The 22,337-nt window shown below is 46.5% G+C and overlaps 1 protein-coding gene across 1 annotated transcript in view; it reads right to left on the bottom strand.

Moving 5' to 3' along the window:
• Positions 1–22,337, bottom strand: part of adgrv1 (adhesion G protein-coupled receptor V1) — a 168,322-nt gene that overhangs the window by 140,633 nt on the left and 5,352 nt on the right. Inside the window, exons 2-8 of the mRNA XM_061260259.1 lie at positions 11,202–11,386; positions 8,623–8,772; positions 5,421–5,516; positions 4,639–4,743; positions 3,619–3,732; positions 2,129–2,694; positions 1,467–1,737 (exon numbers count right to left, since the gene is read on the bottom strand). Of these exons, the coding sequence (XP_061116243.1) occupies positions 1,467–1,737; positions 2,129–2,694; positions 3,619–3,732; positions 4,639–4,743; positions 5,421–5,516; positions 8,623–8,772; positions 11,202–11,384 (1,485 nt within the window). The 5' untranslated portion in view covers positions 11,385–11,386. The remainder of the gene's footprint in view (positions 1–1,466; positions 1,738–2,128; positions 2,695–3,618; positions 3,733–4,638; positions 4,744–5,420; positions 5,517–8,622; positions 8,773–11,201; positions 11,387–22,337) is intronic.

The raw sequence follows: 22,337 nt of genomic DNA, 5'->3' as shown, positions 1-22,337 counted from the left end.
ACACACGCACACATAAACAGACCCATGCACAGAAACACACATACAGACACAGACGTACACACACAGACACACACACGCACACAAAGACACATGCACAGACGCACACAGTTCCCATCAGTTCCCAGCCACCCCCCAATTTCAGCAGCAGCTTCCTGCTTTGTTTAGACTCGACCGCAAGAGGCAGAACACCCAGTGTGTGACAGCACTGTATCTCCCAGCTCATATAACACTGTGAGCAGAGCTGCCTATGTGGCCCCCCCACCACATCCTCCCCCTGACCTGCTCTCCAGATGTCCCCCCACCCCTTCTGCAGTCTCAGCGCTCCCAGACCTCCTCTTATAAACGGGGGGGGGGGGGGCCCAACCCGTTTATAAGGTGTTTTCCCGGGTCATAACTCCAGACGGCGTGGGAGCTGGCACATAACATTTGTGAGGAGGCGACAGTGCCCAATGGACTGAGAAATGATACTTTTCACTAAAGAGCATACGACTGTGTCATAACTACAGTTCCCATACAGCCACTATTAGTATAAGTTCACTGAAGAGCATACGACAGTGTCATAACTACAGTTCCCATACAGCCACTATTAGTATAAGTTCACTGAAGAGCATACAACTGTGTCATAACTACAGTTCCCATACAGCCACTCGTCAGAGCATGACTTCAGCTTGACTAATATTTACTGGCGAAAGGGAAATCACAAAGTGATTGCAAATGTTCCCTGCAGGTATCACACCCTGAGTTTATAGTTCTTAATTTCTAGCAAACACATTCCCAGGGTTTCATGCAGTGGCAGAAGAACAGCCATTTTAATAATATCTATTATTTTGCCTTTCTCTCCTCCCCAGCTTTAGTCTCCAGTACTGCAGACCCCAGGCTAGTGAAAGAAAGTAGGCAGTCCTCTGTAATCAGAAAGACTGAGATTTGACAGGAGAGAAAACATGAAAAACCAAAGCTAGAGGGAACTCAAACAAACCCATTCCCACCATGAAATGAACAAAACTGATCTGTAAAAAAGCAAAGAATCAGACCTGTGTTCAAATAGTATTTGTTTTGGATTCAAATTCTTTTCCGTGCTCTATTGATCTTGCCTGGTGCATTTGAGTCTGCCAGGAGGAGCAGATGGGCAGGGTTTACACTTTTGGGATAATTTACTTTGTTCCAATACAGCAGGCAAGCTTAGTCAAATGCAGAACATTATTTGAATCCAAAACAAATACTTTTATTTGAACATAGGGGCCTATATCTGAAGCAGACTAAGTAGGGTAGCCAGCTAATTTTGTGCTGAGTCCGGAGTTTCTGGCAAGACTACGAAAGTCACTCTCTTTTGATCGGACGAAGTCACCATGGCTATGGAGCTAGACTGCTCTGGAGCAGTTTTTGTTTGGGCTATGTTCAACTCCAAATAAAGAAACTACAGCCGGACAGCTTCTCCAATCGGCAGACTTGACGGGAGAAGCACACACCTCCATTGGCTCGTCCACCTCAGCTTCGCCCGTCGCGGTCTTGGGCAGCAGCCGGAAGATGAAGGATTCGGCCTCCTCCGGCACAGTGTCGTCCGTGACGTTCAGCGGAACGGCAGCAGTCATCTGACCGACGTCGAACAGCAGCGTTCCCAAAGCCGGGGTTAGGTCGTCAGACACAGGGGAGCTGACTGTGCCGTTCCGCGTTATCTCCCATTCCACCGACACGTTGCCATAGGTACCGCCGTTCCTCACGATGGTGATGCCTTCGAACCTTCAAACGGCAAATTAAAAGTTATGTGCTGAACAGCAGTGGATTTTGCTGGTTATTTTCCCATGGTAATACATACAATTTCAATGGCCATCATTGTAATAAAAAAAACAAAACTATTTACTCTTGTAATATACTTATTGGACTCGGTAAGTGATAGTCTTATTGGACTATTGGACTTAATGGTACATTCTTATCACTCTGTCCAGTAAAACCAATACAAGGAACAGGGTCCAGCAAGAATACAAGATGTTTGAATAAGGCAGTTGTCAGGCCAAATCTCACATGCTCTCTAACAATATCCAGAGCCTTCGTGAAATTTTCTATGGAATTTAGTGAAGAGGTTGTGGACTTCACTGCTAAATGAAGATAGTATGGTGACTAGGCGTCTCACCGGAGCGTAGAGTCTTCATCGATGATGACGGTGTGGGTGAGAAGGCCACTGCTGATGGACAGGACCCCGTGCGGTTTGTCGTTGGGTTCGATGGTGACCTGGGCCACGGCTGGGGGCAGCAGCACCCCGTCCCCTCTCAGCGACTCCTCTAGCAGCACCACCTGGAAGGACTCGGCGATTTCGGGGTCCGCGTCATCCAGGATCTCGAACCTCAGCTGGGCCTCGTAGACGTGTGGAGGGAACACCAGCGTGCTGTTGGCCCGCAGGTCGCGGAAGTCCAGGCCCGGCGTGGCGCTGGCCGAGCCGTTGCCGCTGACGACCGCGTAGTTGATGGAGACCTCGGAGTCGTCCGAGCCGATCGGCCGGCCGTCCTCGTCGCGCCCCCGGGTCACGGTGATGTTGACCACGCCCGTCTCCTCGGAGACCACAAACGTGGTCTGGGCGAAGCGCAGGGGGCTGTCGTTGCGGTTGATCTTGATCTGGATGCTGCTGCGGTTGGGGTTGATCAGGGCGCCGCCTGCCACGCCCGCAAGCCGGACGGTGAAATACTCATCGTCCTCGGGCAGCTGGGGAGGTATCAGACGTGCTCTAGGTCAGGGGTCATACAATTGTGGCCCTTGAATCCAAAGCCAGCCCTGGTTTCCTTTTCTCCCAAGTAATCAACAGAACAATTAGACACCAGACTCCCAGGTAAAGGGATGGTAGAAGACCGGTAATTCCTGGGCCACAAGGTCAACAAGACAAAGAACGTACACCCTAAGGAACAAAGTGCAGGCCATCGCATGAAGCAGACTCCAAACCAAAACTGAGGTTGCACACTCCTGCTAACTTGCTAAAAAATGTATTTCATTCTTTTTATATAAAAGCCCACATTTCAGCACCTCTGATACTTTTATAGAGTGTGCAACCTCAGTTCAAGCTTCTGGAAGGATTACTAAGAACATTCTGGAAGCTTGAGCACTGCTGACAAAGCTTCACAAATTTTCCATGACCTTTTCATTTAAAAATGGTAAATATTAGTTTTGAAATGAAAGGAAATACTGCACATATACCACAGAATATCCCAAGGATAACAGGTATTGATGCGTTTTGACCTTTCAGTCTAAATGAATGACTGAATTGCTTTGCTGTTACACAGGCAATGATTTTCCTTTCATCCGTTAATGACATAATTGCTTAATTACAGCCTATTAATTTCTACACAGATGAGCTAACGAACGTACAAGTATTCAGTTCTTGGAAAACATCAGAATACATGTTTTTGATTATGTACTAATTACTCACATCATGTTTGATGGAGAAGATCCAGAACAAATCTAAATATGATAGTTGAGTATAGTCAGTTATTTTCCTTGTATGCAGTCTAGAACTAACCTTCTGATCATGCACAATGCTTAATACTGTATTACAAGGGAGCTGTTTGGGCACACATCAACATGACAAGACGGATATGTCGAGGTGTTACGTCAGTAGCAGGTAGACCGAAGTACCTTGTCATCTTGTATCAGAATGCTGAAGTCTACCACAGCACGACCTGGTGGAATTGTGATGTTCCCCTTGTCTGGCCTGAAGTCCTCATTGGCTGGATTCGGCCCTCCCACAATCTGTGGAGACAGACGGTATCACTGGTTGGCATGGAATGGAGAAATCACACCAGTGGATGTTTTAGAGACCTCTGGATGTTTTAGGGACCTTCTCATTGGCTTTATGCTGTAGAAGAGAATACCCATATTCCAGACATACAACTGACCAGGCCAAGCTACTAAACCACAAAAATAAGAGGTGTACATTGGTCAGACCTGATTTAAAGGCTCAGCACCCGGGAACCTGCTGAATCATATTGCACCATCACTAGCAGGTACAGTAAAAGCAGCATCAAAGCTATGAACCAGCTTCTGCGCATTGAGGAGGTCAAATGTCCTTCAATCAAGAGAATATACATCCATAGAGAGAGAGCAGGATTGGCAGAACTTTTCCCTAATTTTCCTATTTTTTCCTCCTCAGCTGCCCTCCTCAACTTTTCCAGATGCTCGTAAAACCAAGATGGGCTGCTAAAGTCCATCAGGCCTTTCCAGTGAAGAACGACTGAGAAATCAGAGCTATTTCTGCCATTTCTGAGATTTCATATTCAAAAGCACAGCCTTTGAAATGAGCTATTGCACTTGCAGTAACCAATAACAGGCCTCTAGGTTTTATGAGCAGGGACTCTTAATATTGCACAGCAGATATAATCTACAAGGTATCATATAGAGACAGATGGACAGATGTATAGATGGTGAAATGTACAAACACAAAGGCAGATAGATATATAGATTCATTAAGTAGGAGTAGGCCTGGATATTTTGATAATGTGTGTGTGTGTGTGTGTGTGTGTGTGTGAGGAATGTGGGTGGGGATGAACATTGAGTGTAAGAGTGTAAGACATGCACATTCACAATAAGGAAAGCGCTCTAATGACTCAAAGGGCAAAGAGAGGTCAAGCAGGGGTGACCAATCACGCTGGCTCTCACCTCGAAGTTTACTGACACAGTTCCATAGGTGCCCTTTTCCCGGACCAGGCTGAGAGGCACATACTGACTCCCGTCCCTGGGCTCACTCACAGTGATCAGGGAGCTCTGGGGGACGCACAGGAGAAAGAAAATCACCAACCTGACATCATAACTCGTTTCTGAAATCATGTGTCCAGTCCTGGGCTACACACTATAAAAAGGCTCTAAATATCAAAAAGTAGAAAAAACGTAATCATAAAATGTAAGAGTTATGAAATGCACTTTGGGGAGGCATTTCATTGAGGCTTTACATTCTTTAATGGGATTCATTAAGTGGATTACATGTCCTGAGAAAGTCACATTGAAAACAGAGAGTGTTTGGAACATCTTGCCATGGTCAAGCAGTAGAGGCCAAGACTACTGGGGGTGTTTAAGACTTTAAGACCTGGCATGACACAGTGCTGGACAGTCTCTGGACACTGGGCAACATGATGAGTCTGGATGAATGGCCTGTGTCTTGTCACCAAAACATTCTTCGGACCAGCCCGATTGTATGGCACTTTGGAGACCCTTTGAGCAAGAAGTGCGGTTCCCATGACAACAACAGCCCCCCTCCCACCCCCTACAACTCCCACTGACAAGTTAATCCATTGAGTAAACTGGTCCTATGATGGTTTTACTGCCCCTAGCAACCCAGCAGTGCCTCTGAATTCCAGTGTGCATGTGCACTCCTCCAGAGCCCCTCTATTTGACCCCCCATTACCCCCCTTTCTCATTTCCTGAGCGTAGCCAAGGTTTCTTACGGAGTTGAAGGAAATGATTCCGAAGGCGTTGTCATTGGACAGGATGGTGATAGTGGCAGTGTTGGGGGTCCCCACGGTCACCCCATAGGAGGGATTCTGAAAGGACAGTATCAAGAAGAAGGCGCATTAAACTCCTCCCCAATAACACTCAAACACACTCCTGCCACCCACAACCCACAGTCCAGCTGCCAGCCCACCAGCTAACCGGCTGCAGGTTAGAATTGCAAGCATGACTTTGGTCAGTTCCATTTCAGTTATTTTACTGAACAATCACCATGGAGCATTCTGGGCCTCTTTCAGGCCTTTAGCTGAATTGTGTTTCATTTCCGGAGCTGAATGAACTGAAATGCTATCAACCCCAGCCCTGATTGTCCGGGGCCCCTGCCTGTTTGACGTCACGCATCAGGGGGTGTCCTCGGCCAGTGAGCCCCACCCCTGTGACTTTTACAACCAACGGACAAACGAATAACAAAGCGACAGAAGGAGCTCTCTGGAGTCCGGCCAGGGTGCATCTCCAAAGCCAACACCACCGCAGCCATGCAGGGATGACTGAATGCCCCAGGCCACTGCTTCATAAAAGCCCCTCGGCGCTGCACGCCGTGGAGCTCAGACCACCGATTCTCTCAAGGGATTGAGTGCATGGTAGGGGAGCAGGAATCTCAGCCCTTTCTCTAACCGGCTCGCACATTCGAGGGTCTTCCGCTTAACACTTTTCATTCCGTTCATTATTTCAGCGACACTGTTCAAGGGCCTTTATTTCAGCTCCATTGTTTAAGAAATATTACTTCAGCTACACTGCTCAAGGGTCATCATCATGGTTAGCCTATTGTTTAGCCGATGTCTCTGACAATTTCTCAGCCTCATAATGGCTTCATTGACTTTCACTGGCTTCATTGACTAACAGACTCCAAAAGCAATCAAAAGCCTTGAATCAAGACTAGATACTGAAAGCTTTTTTCTACCTACATTCAGGATGTGATTGTAAAGCCAACTGTCCAATTACTTTTGGTCCATTAAAATGGCAGGACTACGTATAATAAGGGATATAATTCATCCATAAATAACCTGATATGTATGCAAGTACCCTCAAATCCAATGTGCTGGAGTAATAATAATATTTGAATTTGAATAATACCCTGGACACAAACAATATAAGGTTATTTTTGCCAACATCCATCAAAAAAAGCACATGCAAATGCAATTAACTTTTTAAAATTGTTGAATTTAACTAAAAAAACATTTTAATTGTAAAGGGCACATCTGCAAATGTGAGTTGTATACTGGGAGGTGTGCATGGCTGAAGGCCCTGGATGTGGTGGGTCTGTTAGCGGACTGAAACAGGCCTGCGGTCCTGTCTCCCATTCACCCAGAGCCTCCCCACACTTTCTCCCCCAGCACTAACAGAGCTTTCATTCACATTCAGGGCCCTCCGGCCTTGTACTCGCAGACACGCAGACACAAAACACACGCTTCTCACAACCCCCCCTGCAAGACACACTGGTGCCCCCCCCTCCAGTGCCCCCGCCCCGAAGGGTACTCCTGCCAACCGCCCTCACCCTGCGCCAGGCTGGCAGTGTGGCACCTCCCGGCAGGACACGGGGGGAGCGGGGGGGGCTGTTTGATCCCCGGGGAGCTTGGATGACCGGGGCAGAGTTACCGGTGCAATGTTTTACTTGGCCATCGACCTTTTGAGGTGAAAAGGCCTAACGTCAAGGGTCAGAGTTGGCTGGCTGGAGCTGGTCTGCTCTTGTTTTTGTGTCTATTTTCCCACACTTATTTTTTCCGACCCAGCTGTGCTTCATACTGTGAACGCAAGAAAGCGTGCCATAAGCATTATGGGTAATGTAATGAGCTTAGGTGGCACCCCACAGAGATGTGAAACAAACGCACTGACGCCCACAAAGGCTGAACGAAAACAGCGACCACAGAGGCTTCTGACTCATTTAGAAAAAGTGGTCTGAACTTGGTTTGGTGTCTTGCCTTTCCCCATATGGAAAAAAAGGTACATTTTGTCTTCGGTCAAACAGATGTTGGGGAGACACACACCAAACGTCATTGATCGCCCGCTGACAGGCCACCATGGCGATCGAGCCGTAGGTGTGTGGCATGTCACCCGACTGCGAAATGCGGATTCCTCTCCGTGCACCTCGGAGAATCTCCATATTGTTCCAGGGCCTCCGGAGTCGAAGACTATAAACAGTAAGAATGTTTTCATGTGTGGGAATCATTCTATATGTCCTTTCATGTTCTTTACATCCACTAGTATCACAGGAAGCTTTTTTTTTCGTTTTTTTCCACCAACGTTTTCTTTTTGTGGGGACAGCTTTGTTCCTCCTTCCGTTTGGATTTATTATTTGGGTTTTAATCTGCTGTCAGGCCCGCTGCGGTTGTCGAGATGTGTTTCGACACAAAGGTGTCTTTTAGCCCGGCGACCTCGCGGGGAAATGGCCCGCAGAAAGCATGAAAGGGTAGCCTTCCTGCCGGGGTTGAAAAGGCATGTCACTGTCGACGCAGATGCCCCCAAAACAACCTGCCTTCGCCCCCCTTCCGATGAAAGAGAGGGATCAGTGGCCCCCCAAAACAGCACTGCCCCCCTCCGATGAAGGAGAGGGATCAGTGGCAATCCCCACGGAAAATTAGCCATGGTCCCAGAGAGGGACAGGACCAAGTTCCAGAGAGCATTCCACACATTTGATTCAACTCCCACTTCCACTTCAGACATATACCTACGCAATATACATACAATACAGCTCTGTCTCAATCAACTCCACTGACTGGCTGACTGATTTGCAGAAGCTTCTTTCTGACTGGCTAACCAATCAATTCTGGGTGGCGGCGTAGTGTAGCGGTCAACTCAGGGTATAGTTGCCAGATTTAGAATTTGTGAAAAGCGGCCAATGAATATGCACAGCTGGGGTGGGGAGCTGGGGGTGGTGGTTCAGATTCAAAGTCATAACAAACTGACAATCAATTACTCAGGACTAAAAGGACTAAGGACTAATAACCCGATCAGTATAAATAATCTGAAAGCCAGACATTCTGGTCAAAAACCAAACATCTGGCAACTCAGAGGTTGCTATCTTGATTCCCAGGAGAGACACTGCTGTTCCTCTTAAACAAGGTACTGAGCTGTAAAATGAGAAACAAAATGGCTGACAACTGTAGATCCAATGGAAGGAAGTGCACTGGGAGAGCACGTTACCTGTAGGCTGAGGGAGAACGTGAAGGTCTCGTCCGCCTCAGGCAGGTCATCATCAAGCACGGTGATGAAGACGGTCTTGTTGGTCTCCGAGGACTGGAGGAAGGCAGCTCCTGTTGTTCCCTCAAAGTCCTCCGTGTCCTCTCCAACCAGCTGTGTCCCCAAAACACGGAAACACCCCAAAACAAGGCCGGTTTACCAGTGTTACCATACTCATTCTTCGGCTGTCTGGCTGTTGGAGCAAACCCACCAAGTCTGCACTGTGCTGCAATAGAATAAACCAAAGGCTCTTTTCATCTTTAAAATCCATGAGAGGTCTTCCTATTGGGGAGGTTTTTCTTCTACAGTTTGATGTATTTGCTATTTTGGGGCTCTGGCATGGTGTTTTCCTTTTTGCCCTTCTGTTACTCTGAAAAGTGTCTCTGTAACAGACTTCTGCAAAAAGCACTATACAAGTTGGATTGAACTGAACGTTATCATGGACAGTAAAGGAAAAGACACTGAAACAGAACACACACTGGGCCATGCACAACATACCACTCTGTGTAGGAGCACTGGCCAAGGATCGGTTTTCCCTTTCCCATAGCCTAACCTGATCCCAGAACAGCCCTCCCACTTGAAATTCCTTTATGAATACTGGCAACTATCGCTAGCTGTAAAGCACTGTCTTTCATTGCTGGCTCTGTTTATTAGGCCACATATAAAGCTCTTCCGTGCAAGATGTGGCTATCATTAACAATCACAGTAATGAAGGACAATTAGACAATCTTGAAAATCCTTGAAAAAATTGCTGTCTGCAATCATCTATCACATGAAGCAGCTACAGTGCTTCAGCAGTACCCAAAATCAGGAAGCTCAGGATTGTGTTTTGTTCATTTACAGGGTGTCTGGGGGACTTATTTGACGGAAAACATCCTGGAAGGGCACAGAAACCCCTCCTGCCACATCGGTTCAAATAGTATTTGTTTTGGATAGAAATACCTTTCAGCGTTTCACTAAGCATGTTTGGTGTATTGGAACAAGTGAAATAATCCAAAAAATGTAAAGCCTGCCTCTCTGTTTGTCCTAGTCAGCTCAAATACGCCAGGCAAGATCAATAGAGCACAAAGAAGTATTTAAATCCAAAACAAAAACTATTTGTCTGCCCACCACAATGCCAGCTGATTCTGGCGCATTGTTACATGGGTGGCATTAGAATCTGCACTCTTCCACCACATTACATGACATTATATGAATGACATTTGGCAAGGGCCCAATGGCTGTGAGGATCTTATTGTGGCTATACTGGGGATCAAAGCATCGACCTTGTGGGTCTCAGTCATGTTCCTTAACCACTATGCTACTGGTCACCCGCTGGATCCCACAATGAACAGGTCAGTTCCCTGCTGAAAAGAACGCCAGCTCAAGCTAGGTTTTGAAACATCTGGTAGGTGACTAGTTCTACCATCTTCCAGCTTGGTTTCGCTGGTTTACCAGTTCAGACCAGCTCCCAGCTTGACATGGTTTGAACAGCTCAAGCTATGTTTTGAAACAGCTGGTCACTGCTTGAGCAGCTTATATCCAGCTACACCAGGTTATGACCAGCCTTTGCCATGCTGGTTGACCAGCTCATACCCAGCGAGACCAGCTTATGACCAGCCTTTGCCATGCTGGTTGACCAGCTCATACCCAGCGAGACCAGCTTATGACTGGCGGTGGGGTGGGTGGGATAATCGCGCTCTGCTAACAGCACTCAAACCCGCTTGGCTCAGCTGTGGCCAGCAGCGATGAGCAGATGTTTGTTTGTGGAGAGTCTTTGAGAAACCACAGTATTTACACACTCATGTCTGAGACCAGGCTGCCAGGCAGCTGTACGACTCGCTGAGTAGAACCAGAACAATTGGAGGGAAAACTACACTGAAAAAAAGTCTTGCACCTGACCAACACATCAAGGTTCAATGATAAAACTAACATACAAGCAATACATTAGGATACATAATACACCTGTACTACATCATTGAACAATTCATGGAACAGTTTCCTAGTTCTAACAATTTGTACTGTAATAATTACACTCTTCGAATACGCTATTGTGAAAATGGGATTGAAAGTCACCCAGGAGCTTTGGAACATTCCATGTCTATTTTTCTGGGCCCATTCCGTTGCACATTCTCTTTTGAGAAGAGGTGTAGCTAGCTATTGAATGTTTGATCCACATAAAAAAACTAAATAAAATAAACTTGTATATGCCTGTATGAACTATGCTGGATTGAAATTTACATGTTTTTTTAACAAAGGGAAGCAAGTCTTTATGCACCAACAGAATTCTACAACACATATTGTTATCTAGCATACATGTTTGAACAGTACAGCTTTTGTACAGTTATTAATTATTAATAACTATTGAATACAGTACAACTATTGAATTACTTTTTACCTTACAGGTAACTGTGGAACTGGGCCAAACAATGTGTGTTCAGAAGAAAAACTGAACACTGCTGTCAATCGGGACATTAAACAAATGTTATTGAATTCAGGAAGTTCTTAGAAAGGAGCTGTCATGACGTGACCGCTGCCAGGTGCTCTTTGAACCGGAAACCCACCAGAACCAGCGCCGTCACGTTCATCGGGTCTCCTGTTCTCCCCACCACCAGCCGGACCAGCTTTCGGCTGCTCTCGTCCACCACGAAGTGGGTCTGTCCCAGGAACTTCAGCTCGGCGTCACCCCTGGAGCTCGGGACCGATACGACCAGAAACAGCCCAGCTAGGGTGAGGACAGTGGGCATTCCTGGAGAAGACACGGGGGGGGGAGAGAGAGAGAGAGAGAGAGAGGGAGGGGGGGGGGGGGGAGTCAATTTCAGGATGGAGAGAGAGTCAGTATCGCGACAGAGGGAGAGAGAGAGAGTTGCTCTTAGGACATGGAAGAGTTTCTCGGAGGACAGAGGGAGAGAGGGAGTGTCGGTATCATAAGGGAGAGTCACTATTAGGACAGGGGAGTGTCACTATCATGAGAGAGGGAGAGATGAAGAGCCAGTGTTGCTATGGGGAGAGTCACTCTCCGGATCGCGGAAAAAAGGGAGAGTCAGTATCATGACAGGGGAGAGTCACTATCAGGACAAAACATCAAGAGAAATAAGCATACCAAAAAGGAAACAAATATCCAACACACATTACATTATTGGCATTTGGCAGACGCTCTTATCCAGAGCGACATGCATTTGATTAGACTAAGCAGGAGACAATCCTCCCCTGGAGCAATGCAGGGTTAAGGGCCTTGCTCAAGGGCCCAAGGGCTGTGTGGATCTTATTGTGGCTACACCGGGATTAGAACCACCGACCGTGGGTGTCCCAGTCATTTACATTAACCACTACGCTACAGGCCGCCCCAAACACACAAGTCTACAGGCTTACCAAAATGAATGTATTATTATAGGTCAGTTGGATTGAACCACCTAGCAAAGACCCACCCAATATTATCCCTTTAATAGTTTTCCATTTCAATGATATAGTAACACTGATATGAGGGCTTTCCATTTGGTTTGATTAAGAAGTTTTCAGTACAGCAGCTTTCAGCCACTCTCCAGTGTAAACGGGAGGCTCCACAGTTGTCATGGTTAGCAAAACAAATAAACAACCAGCTGAAAAGCAGATGGTTGCCCCAAAACATCTTGTATGCATCTTGTTTGGCTGTATGTGACGACATACACCTTTAAAAAAAACACCATTTTATTCAAATTACATGTTTCTACAAACATTTACGCACAAGTTGAGGTAATCTTTCCCTTTGGGAAACTTGGAAATTGGATCCTACTTTATATTCCATCCCACTACTTAATTTAACATTCCTTTTTTCGGATTTAGATTTTTGCAGACATGGTCAAGAGGCACAGTTGTTGTTCAGACCAAACGTCAGAATGGGGAATAAATGTGATCTAAGTGACTTCAACCGTGGACCGTGATTGTTGGGGCCAGAAAGGGTGGATTGAGTATCTCAGAATATCTCTTTCAGAGCTCTCAAACCCCCCCCCCCCACCAGAGAGCCCTGAAAATTGGATTAGGAGTTTCTGAAGGAGTGGGAAGAAAGAGCTGGACAGTGGAGTGGAGCGATGCCTGTTATTCCCACAACTCCCTGCTTCCCCTGACGGGAACTTCCTGCCTCCCCGATGCAGATTGCAGAGCCTCAGAATCGTGATACGCTGGGGCCGAGAGCCACCCTTTGTGTTCACCCCCTGGCCCCAAACGCACCCCCGAAACCTCCCACGCCCAGGGCCACGGACCGCTGCTCTAACAAGCCCGTAATCTCCCTGTTCAACATCCGAAACGGCGAGCAGCTAACGTTTCTTTTAACACTGTAGGACCTGATTTAACCATATACTGTATTAACCCATACAGACAGGCACAGCCTGAACCTCAGCCTCTAAGAAAGCTGAGAGTCTTATCACCTTATCGCCAGAACCCTGGCACCCTAAAAAACGAAACGGTGACTGAGCCCAGACCTTTACCTCTTATCTGACCCTGTGGGCTCCCCCCACACCGCCTGCCCCAGCTGCAAGGGGGTCCTGCTCTGTGAGGCGAGAGCCACGCCCAGTTAGGAGTCCCAATGGTTCTCTGTTCATGCCCTAGTGAACAGACCGAGGGGAAATCCTCACTAACAACCCGCCCTTGCTGGGAGAGAGAGGGCGGTCTCAAAATGATGGGAGTTTAAATCAGTCAAAATCATGAAAACCCTAGTTGTTCACTTTCAGCCAGTAGCTATACGTTTTAATATATACAAAACACAAAACAGTCACATTCAAATAATGAGGTGATTTGTTACTTTTTCACTTACAATAATTTATTAGGTATGTATTAGACTTATTTTTTAGACTTATTAAGTCTTCTGCTGCTGTAGCCTATCTACTTACAGTCATGGTCAAAGTCACTTAGATCACATTTCTTCCCCCTTCTGACATATGGTCTGAAAAACAGCTGAACCTCTTGACCATGTCTGCATGCTTTTATGCATTGTGTTGCTGCCACATGATTGGCTGATTAAACATTTGCATTAACAAGCTGGTCTACCAAATAAGTGTATTTATACATATAAATAATTTACAGCTGGAAAAGGGAAGCTACCATAGGAATTCCCATGCCAGGAATTCCACCACAGTGGTACAATCACTATTACTCAGCAGCTTATAATTGTACATAATTAGCACGTTATCAATACATATAAAATAAAGTTTCTTGGATAACATTAAACTAACCCCTGCACCTCAAGGAGTATTGTGTTATGTGGCTTACATTAGTTATTGGTACTCGTCGTAATTTACTGCACTTGGAATAAAACAAGTACTGTGTTTTCTTTAAAAGATGAGAGATTTATGATTCTGTGTTGCCTTCCTATTTATTTCTTGGTTTAAAATTTCATTGTGCTATTTTAACCAAGTCATCAAGAAATCTTCAAAGGGATTACAAACCCCAAATACGTAAGTTTGCAATTTATAAGCAATTTATAATTTTCCAGTTTTACATCTTAGAAATAATGGAAAAACAACAATATGACATTGGCTACAATGGAGAGGGGCTGGCAAAGAAAGTGCCAATTACGGCAAGTCAAGAAGTCTTTCCCATGTGGAGTGAGGAGACACTGAATTACAAAAACAGAGTCCAGAGATCTAAAGCTTTATAGATCACCGTGTTCAAACACTGCTCGCACATGCACACTTACACACTTTCTCCTGCGTACTTAACATTGTTCTTTGTGAGAGTTTGCCTCCAAACAGTTAAATAATTTGGTGTAGAGTGGGAAGGCAGCTCCCGTTGTTCAAAGTGAGTCAATTCAAATCCACAGACCATAACACAGAGGCACCAGAAAAGCCAATTCACAGCCTACCAAGTGTTCACACACCTAGCATACAGCTATGAAGTGTGGCTTCAATGCATAGTGTCTATCAAGTTTCACATTGCCTTAGGGGAAGCTACTGGGTAAAAATCGACTACCACCATAACCTTCATGAATTAGCATTTTATTACCAAAAACTCTGTCTTTTCTTTTATATTGTCCAACTATAAAGTGCAGTTACATGACAAATACGCAGACGTCAGCCAATTACTCGCGTTTTATAGCCGTTGTGCTTTTGTTGTGAAACAGCTTCACGTAGGAGTGCTAATTCCTGTCTTGAAAAAACAAACTGAAAAAGTTGTGAACGACAAATCCACCCACTTAACACATTCTTATTTGTTTAACTCTCTTCCCACTCTATCATTGGACAAAAAGATGCAATGTGCATTTCCCATTAAATGAAAGACTCAATGTGTAAAAATTGCCAGCCCACAAAAGCCCTGGAAAAAGAGCAGGGGGAAGAAAAACACCCATCTAGCCCAGAACCTTGTTATTATGAAGCTTCAAAGGGCCGATATTAAGAGGATTTGGACATTGCATCAGCCTAGCAATGCGCCACCCTTTGTCCTGAGGGATCTTCTGCTGCCAGATTTCAGATGAGGAGGCCGCGGGGGCACCAGCTAGCTGTCGGAGAGCTGGGCCAGGGCGAAGGCTTTTGGCTACAGATCTCCAACTTTGATAAGGGCCCAAAAACGCTGAGAACCCTCGACCTTCCCCGCCAATCCCGCCGCAGGACACTCACACACCGATCAGCGTGTTCCGTTCTTCTACGACTGACACCAATACACCGGCCAAGTATCAAGCGGGCTCAGGGTTTGGACAGACAGTGGAAAGGACAGACTGTATGAAGATGGTTGACTCTGTACACACTGTACACTGTAGGAAGTGGCTTTGAAGTACTGCCAATTATTGGGAGCTGACTTGCGCTCGGCCATTTTGAAGCGGCCTGCCCAATTGCCACAGGTGCATGGGAGAATGAAAATGCATGGGGTCTTTCCATGCTGCATCTGTCTTCTTTGAGTGCGCATCTCTAATAATTAATCCATGGAAAATATAATAAAAAAAGAAAACAAAAGCAACAAATACATTTTATCTTGAGCTCCTGGAGCTCCACCCACGTCGGTCGTCCCAGACTCATTACGCAAGAGCGAGCAAAGAGCCCAGCGTCCTGCTCTATGCCCGTGCTCAGCTACATCCCAAATCTTGGGCAAGTATCATCCCACCCTCTCCATAACCAAGCAACACAGGGAGAATGGGGAATTACTGTCCAAAAGAGCCTCGGCCTCCTGCCAGGAAAGTTCCTTAGGGCTAGCCATTGTACTTCATGGTGAGGGCATTCGAGATGCTGCCTACAGGAATTTAACAGACGAGAGTCAATGGAGTAAAAATGGACTTCCTCCGTTCCTCTGTTTTCATATTTTCCACCATTCCACCATTGTACAATAGAGACCTTGAAGCAGTTCCGACATTTGCACCTCGCAAGGTCAGTGTGCTAAAGGAAGATGGCCACTCCTGCACTCGCTGCGTTGACCCGGTCACCCCAGGCATGACTTGGCACGAGGTGTCACACGACAGCGTTGGCCCCACGTAACTGAGACTCAGCCAATTACATCGGATCCTTCCCCCCGGCAACGCGGCGCAGGGGTACGGTTACCTGTCTGAACCGCGGCACGGGTCAGCGCCCGGCTCTAGAGTTACTCCCGCTGGGGAAGGAGCGGCCTCATAATCTTGGCGTAAATTATTCAGGGCGTGAGAGTTGCCGGCTGGACGACGACGGGGAAGGCCCGTGCCAGCGTGCTCGCTTCTCAGAGGGCTCGCGGGCGAAGACGCTCGCTCAGCCAGGGTGCCGACTCGCCGAATGGTCGTCCGTCCGAGTCGGCAAATGCATCGTGTGTAATCGTACACTTGCCCAACACCAGGCCATGAGAAACGGCACACCGAGAGCCAAATATAAACGTGTCCGTAGCTATAGGCAACCATAACTCAGGGTGTTGAGGTGCATATGTGTTAACAGATTTCCGATCACATTTTTTCACTAAATAACCAGGGAAGGGGATGTCGAGGGAGGGAAGGAGACTATAGACCAGGGATCATCAAATCACGGCCCCCGAGGGCCAAGAACCACTGGTTTTTCACCCTCCCTTCACCTGGGAGTCAGGTCCAGAGACAGTCTGACTTATCAGTAGCACTATTTGTTCAGTTAATCGCCTAGGAGAAAAGAAAACCAGGACTGGATTGGAACTAACAACCTGAAGGCAGCCAATGCAACAGCCCATCTTAAACGGCTGGTGGATATGAAGGGATTCCATTTTGATGAAAACAGCTACCCCGGTCAGTGTTTTCGGATATGACATAACCTGGTCAGCCCAACTGACGAGCCTGAGGTCGTCCCAGGCAGCCAGCGTTCACACGGACCTCCCAGCGCAGGCCAAGCCCGCGGTCAAGGGCCGGTTTGGTTGCTTTCATCGCGACCGTCTGACCGGGCGAGCCGGAGTCAGTCAGACATCTGCAGACAGACGCGGCGTGCCGAGGAGTCATCGCGCTCTGCACATCACAGGCCGCTCGCCGAATGAATCTTCCGAGTGTATGTGTTTACGCAGGGGAAGTGTATGATTATGTGGTCGCCGTGGTCCATATTCACAGGCCGCAGAAAGATAGCAAACACTGGAAAATGCTTTGAGCAGCGCATCGGCCGGGGAGCTCTGCCGCAAATGCTCTTTTCAAACGGACCCCGTTTCCCCATTCACGTCACTGCGTTCTTACTGCGTACTACTATAGTTTTACATTTGGAACAGCCCCATAGGATTTGCAATTAAAAATGTAATTGTGCTGCTTCAGTTCAGTCAAAAAGAAGCTTGCCTGGAAGAAAACTTTAGTGCAGTATCATATGGGACGTGAGGGAAACTATCATTATATCCTGCAAATCTTTATCCTCCAAATGACCTCATCAACACACTCTGAAACATGGAGCCTTTTTCTTTGGTGACATCACAGATTATACACACACCAGACACTCAACTCCCACTTTTCTTCTGCCCTTTTACACGCCTTTTTCCAGAGTTTTTGGAGCTACATTAGCAAATGTCAGCTTGTGTTGTGATGTTTTGGCTTCAACAGTAAGGAGCCATATAGAAATACACTCACTTTATTAGGTAGACCTGTACACCAGCTTGTTAATGCAAATATTTAATCAGCCAATCATGTGGCAGCATCTAAATGCATAAAAGCATGCACTTGGTCAGACTTAGTCAAGAGGTTCAGCTGTTTTACAGACCAAATGTCAGAAATGTGACTTTGACCGTGGAATGATTGTTGGTACCAGACAGGGTGGACTGAGTATCTCAGAAACTGGTGATCTCCTGGGATTTTCACACACAACAGTCTCTAGAGTTTGCAAGGCGTCGCAGAGTGTATGTCTCTTGCAACACCTTAAATCACCCAGCAATGTCCAAAATATCCCAGGATTCCCCTGCATCTACCTTGCAGGACAGATCCACAGGTTCTCTAAGGCAGGTGAGTAAAATGATGTCTCAAACCAACAGTGTACCCTCAGCGGGAAAGCCTCAATTCTAAGGGCTGCCTAAAAATCATGCCTTCCAGAGTACATTAGATAAAACGGGCAGCTGCATCTACCCACAATCCACAGGGCTTAAAATATAATATTAATGAGGATCTGAGCACGGACACACCCCTCGCCCAATGAGCCGTTCTTGAAGCATGTCCATCTGCACTCACTAATGTGTTAGTGAATAGGGGTCATCAGACTCTCAGCCCACAGCCTCTTAAGTAATATATTAATACGTATGGCAATGTGGCGTACAAAATTCTGGACTTATTACAAACGGCACACATCAGAAATACTGACCACAAAACCAATCATCTGCTCCGGCTTCCCGGGGCGAAGGAAACGAGCGTAACCCTGCCATTTCAGTTTGGAGAAGAACCACTAATAACACGGGTACAGGGCCTCCTACACAGAAGACGCCTTTGCTCGATTTTCTGGAACCTGCGGCGAGAATTTTTCATTTCGCAAGGCGTCCAAATCTGGCACAATTTGTTCTCCGGATACTACTTTTTTTTTTTCATTATCTTTGTTTGTTAGTTTTCACGAATGCAAAAATAATGTGAGTGGGAACCTACCCCCCACCTGTCTTCCTGGGGAGGCGGCTGTATGTAGCGGCGTGTATAGCGGACAGGGATGCAATGCTTTTAGCCAACAGGCTTGTGTAGTGGGCAGTACGCACAGAGCTTGTGTTGGGAAACAAGGCCCAGGATTTTACATCATGGATATAGCTCTCGAATAAGCAGAGGAACGGCATGTTTCCCGTACAATGTTGTGGGGGTTTCAGAACGAAGATGTCGAATATGGCACGGTCAAAAACCACGTAATTACAATGCCCATGTAGTTTCTCCTGGCTTATTTTTAGACCTGCTAAAGATGTTTATAGAAACACGCTGAGCACTCAAAAGTGAAATGACTTTAATAAGCAAGCATGGTTAAAGTGTGCATCATTAAATCTGAAAAAAAAAAAACTGAAACTTGTCACTGACGAGACATAAAATGGAGAACCTATTTTTATTTATTTTGGGCAGTGAAAACAGTAAACTACAGTACCATATAACCCTAAAAACAGTGTTTTTCGAAATGAAGAACCATAATGTGTTCTTGGTATAAGCAGAAAACTCCACTTCAATAAAAAAACAGAGGATGAGGTAAAGCTCTCAAAACCAAGGATGTAAAGTAAAATAGTACATTGGCAGATGGTGCTTTCAACCAAACAGTTACCCTCCTGGGAAATGCCACCAATCAAATGTAGATTTGCCGTGGAAATAAACGTCTAAAAATGCCTGATTGAGATACTGTCCAATGGCTGTTGTCTGCCGTTTTTCATGTTATGCCAACTGAATCTCACGTCCTTTCAAGGAAAAACACAATGATCTTTCTCTCGCCGAAAAAAAGGAGAAAAGGGCGTAGTAAACAGTATGGCGCCATTGAATTTCAGATGGCGAATGCACTCGAGGCCAGCGCGCTCTCTCGGCTGATTAGCCAGTATTGTGACAATGGCTGAGCCTGTCAGAAATGCACTTCCAGGGGATTATACAAGGACGGCTCTCAACAACACCAAGTCGGCAGGAGCAAATTATAAACCTTATTACCTCATTGCATGTAGCCAATGGGGGCTGGTTGAAATGCTAATTGGCTTTCAAAAAAAGAAAGGGGACGGGGGACAAGGGGGATCTTGTGATTCGTAGACCAACACACAATTTTTTTTCTTCTTTTTTTTGGGAGAGTGGGGGTGCTTCTGTTCTTTTCTTTCTTTCTCTTAACATTGTTTTTTCCCTCTTTTCTTTCCCTCCCTCCTCCAGCCCTTTTTCATGCAGAGCTCACCCTCCTACCCAACCGAATCAAACTCCCATTCAGACTGATACCCCCCCCCCTCCTCCTCCTCCTCCTCCTCCTCCCTTTAACGTCAAAGAAAAGCAATGTGGGAAATTCCTCTCTAAACCCTCTCCTATTGGCCGCTCCTGGCAGACTGGGAACAGATGGCTGGATTGAGGACAGTGCAAATCCCCGATCAAGTGAAGCCGTGCCGACTGGGCGGCCGAACTGGACGTGGCCCTTCCTGTACCTATCTGGGAGTGGAGCCGGTCTGGCTGCTTATGGGAAAGCACAGACTCGGCTGCTTCCTCTGCCTCTTCAGCACCGTGCAGCAGTGAAACCCCGGACCATGCTGTGGGTCCTCCGCTCCCGTGGATGTGCGTGTTTGCTGATGCGTTTAATTGAGAGAAATTAGGCATTTTGAGGGTCTCTGGCCCCTTCCTGATTAATGCTACGAGGGAAAGTTTGTATCAATGTAGCTTTATTAAAATCAGTGCAGAAGTGCAAACATGTCTAGGACTGGGCAGCTCACTGCTTGACTTCCATGCGCTGCAGTCGATGGGGAGTAAGTGAACTATTTGAAGCTTGGCAGACCACAGTGAGTACAGACAGACTCCGTACTTGTTCAGGGCAGTGAGTGCACATAAGTAACACTGAAGATCCCCTTATTGGTCTCTGCACAAGCAGTGTCACACAGTGGAGAAACAGGCTGATTTCATATATGAGCATAACTAGGTATTGCTCATATACACGTCATGTTTATCCACGGGAAGGAGGAGACTTCCACTTCTGCACCGATGACTTCAGCTTCAGCCGAGCACACAGCGATCGTGGGTTCGGGAGAGTTCAAAGTTCAGTTTTACAAGAGTTCAAAGTTCAACACAATGGTCACTGACACATCCATAGATGTCATTTTGGCTGATTTATTTCAATCCTGTGGACCAAATGGCTGTTAACTGAGAGACAGAGCCATGCTTTGTATTGCATGTTTTATGCCCTGATAGCACAGCTGGAGTAATGTTGTACTGACCTCCTGACAGTAAAGAACATCACGTGTTACGAAACTAATGCTGAGATCAATTTCTTAATTAACATTTTACAATAAAACGCCAGTGATTAACAAACACGTTCAGCGACAATCCTTCCATTCAAGACATTCCTTCAGCATGACGAAACACCACGCTGGCAGGGCGAGAGAGAGAGAGAGAGGGAGGAAAGGAGAAAAGGGTATGAAAGTGGGGTGAAGAAAGCAGGGGGATAAATAAGGGGGCGAGTGTGGGATAATGGGGCTACCGCGGAGCCGTTAGCGGGGGGACAGCGTCCGGGCGCACAGGGCTGCGCCCGACGGGCGGCTCTTTCAAACGGGCCGTCTCCATCAAAGCTGACAAAGACACTGATCACGGGTGACTAACGGGGGGAAGGGGGACCCCCTGCTATCCGGGAAACAGGCCGTGACCCCCCCCCCCCCACACTTCCCCTCCCCTCCGCCAAACCGAAGGGGCGAGGTACAAGCCGTTACCCAGCAATGCGCCGTAAATTAGAGAGGGAACAAGGGAACATAACAGGTTGCATCCGCAATTTAACGGGGGTTCGGTGTAAGACTACAGCTCTACAGCTGGAAAGAGCTATGCTGTGTAGCGTAGCGGTCACAGGGTGAGTGAAGTTAGCCTAGCTTCTGCTACAGTGAGCACAGTAAATTCTGTGGAGCTGTTAAGTGCTGATTATTATTGCTTGTGTATGTACATATGCCGTCAATGAGTGGATCATAGATTATTTTAATTAAATCATTTTATAAAGGGTTGTTCCCATACACTATACACTATACTATACTATATATAAATACTATACTCGGTATTTATCAGACTTTTTTTTTTAGACGTATAGGTTTTCTGCTGCTATAGTCAATCCACTTAAGAAATTTGATGCATTGTGTGTTCAGAGATGCTCTTCTGCATACCACTGTTGTAATGTGTAGTTATTTGCATTACTGTCACTTTCCTGTCAGCTTTGACCAGTCTGGCCCTTCTCCTCTGACCTCTCATTAACAAAGTGCCTGCAGAACTGCTGCCCACTGCATGTTTTTTGTTTTTCATACTATTCTCTGCAAACTCTAGAGACTGTTGTGTGTGAAAATCCCAGGAGATCAGCAGTCTGAGATATGCAAACCACCCTGTCTGGCACCAACAATCACCACACGGTCACTTAGAAAATAGCTGAACCTTTTGACCATGTCTGCATGCTTTTATGCATTTAGTTGCTGCCACATGATTGGCTGATTAAATATCTGCATTAACAAGCTGGTGTATACATCTACCTAATAAAGTGCTCAGTACGTGTACATTTGTGATGTAGTTGTGTGGTCAAAGTTATATGCAGTTCCTTTTTTCAACAAAGAAATGCCTTGTTAGGAGAGCTTCGGGACCTCCATGTGAACGTATAGGCGGTTCATTCGCCGCAGGGCACAGCCGGAGGCTC

The sequence above is a fragment of the Conger conger genome, chromosome 11, assembly GCF_963514075.1.
Source record: "Conger conger chromosome 11, fConCon1.1, whole genome shotgun sequence".
NCBI classification, from domain to species: Eukaryota; Metazoa; Chordata; class Actinopteri; order Anguilliformes; family Congridae; genus Conger; species Conger conger.
The sequence above is the reverse complement of the archived record's forward strand: the minus strand, read 5'-3'. Positions and strand labels throughout refer to the sequence as shown.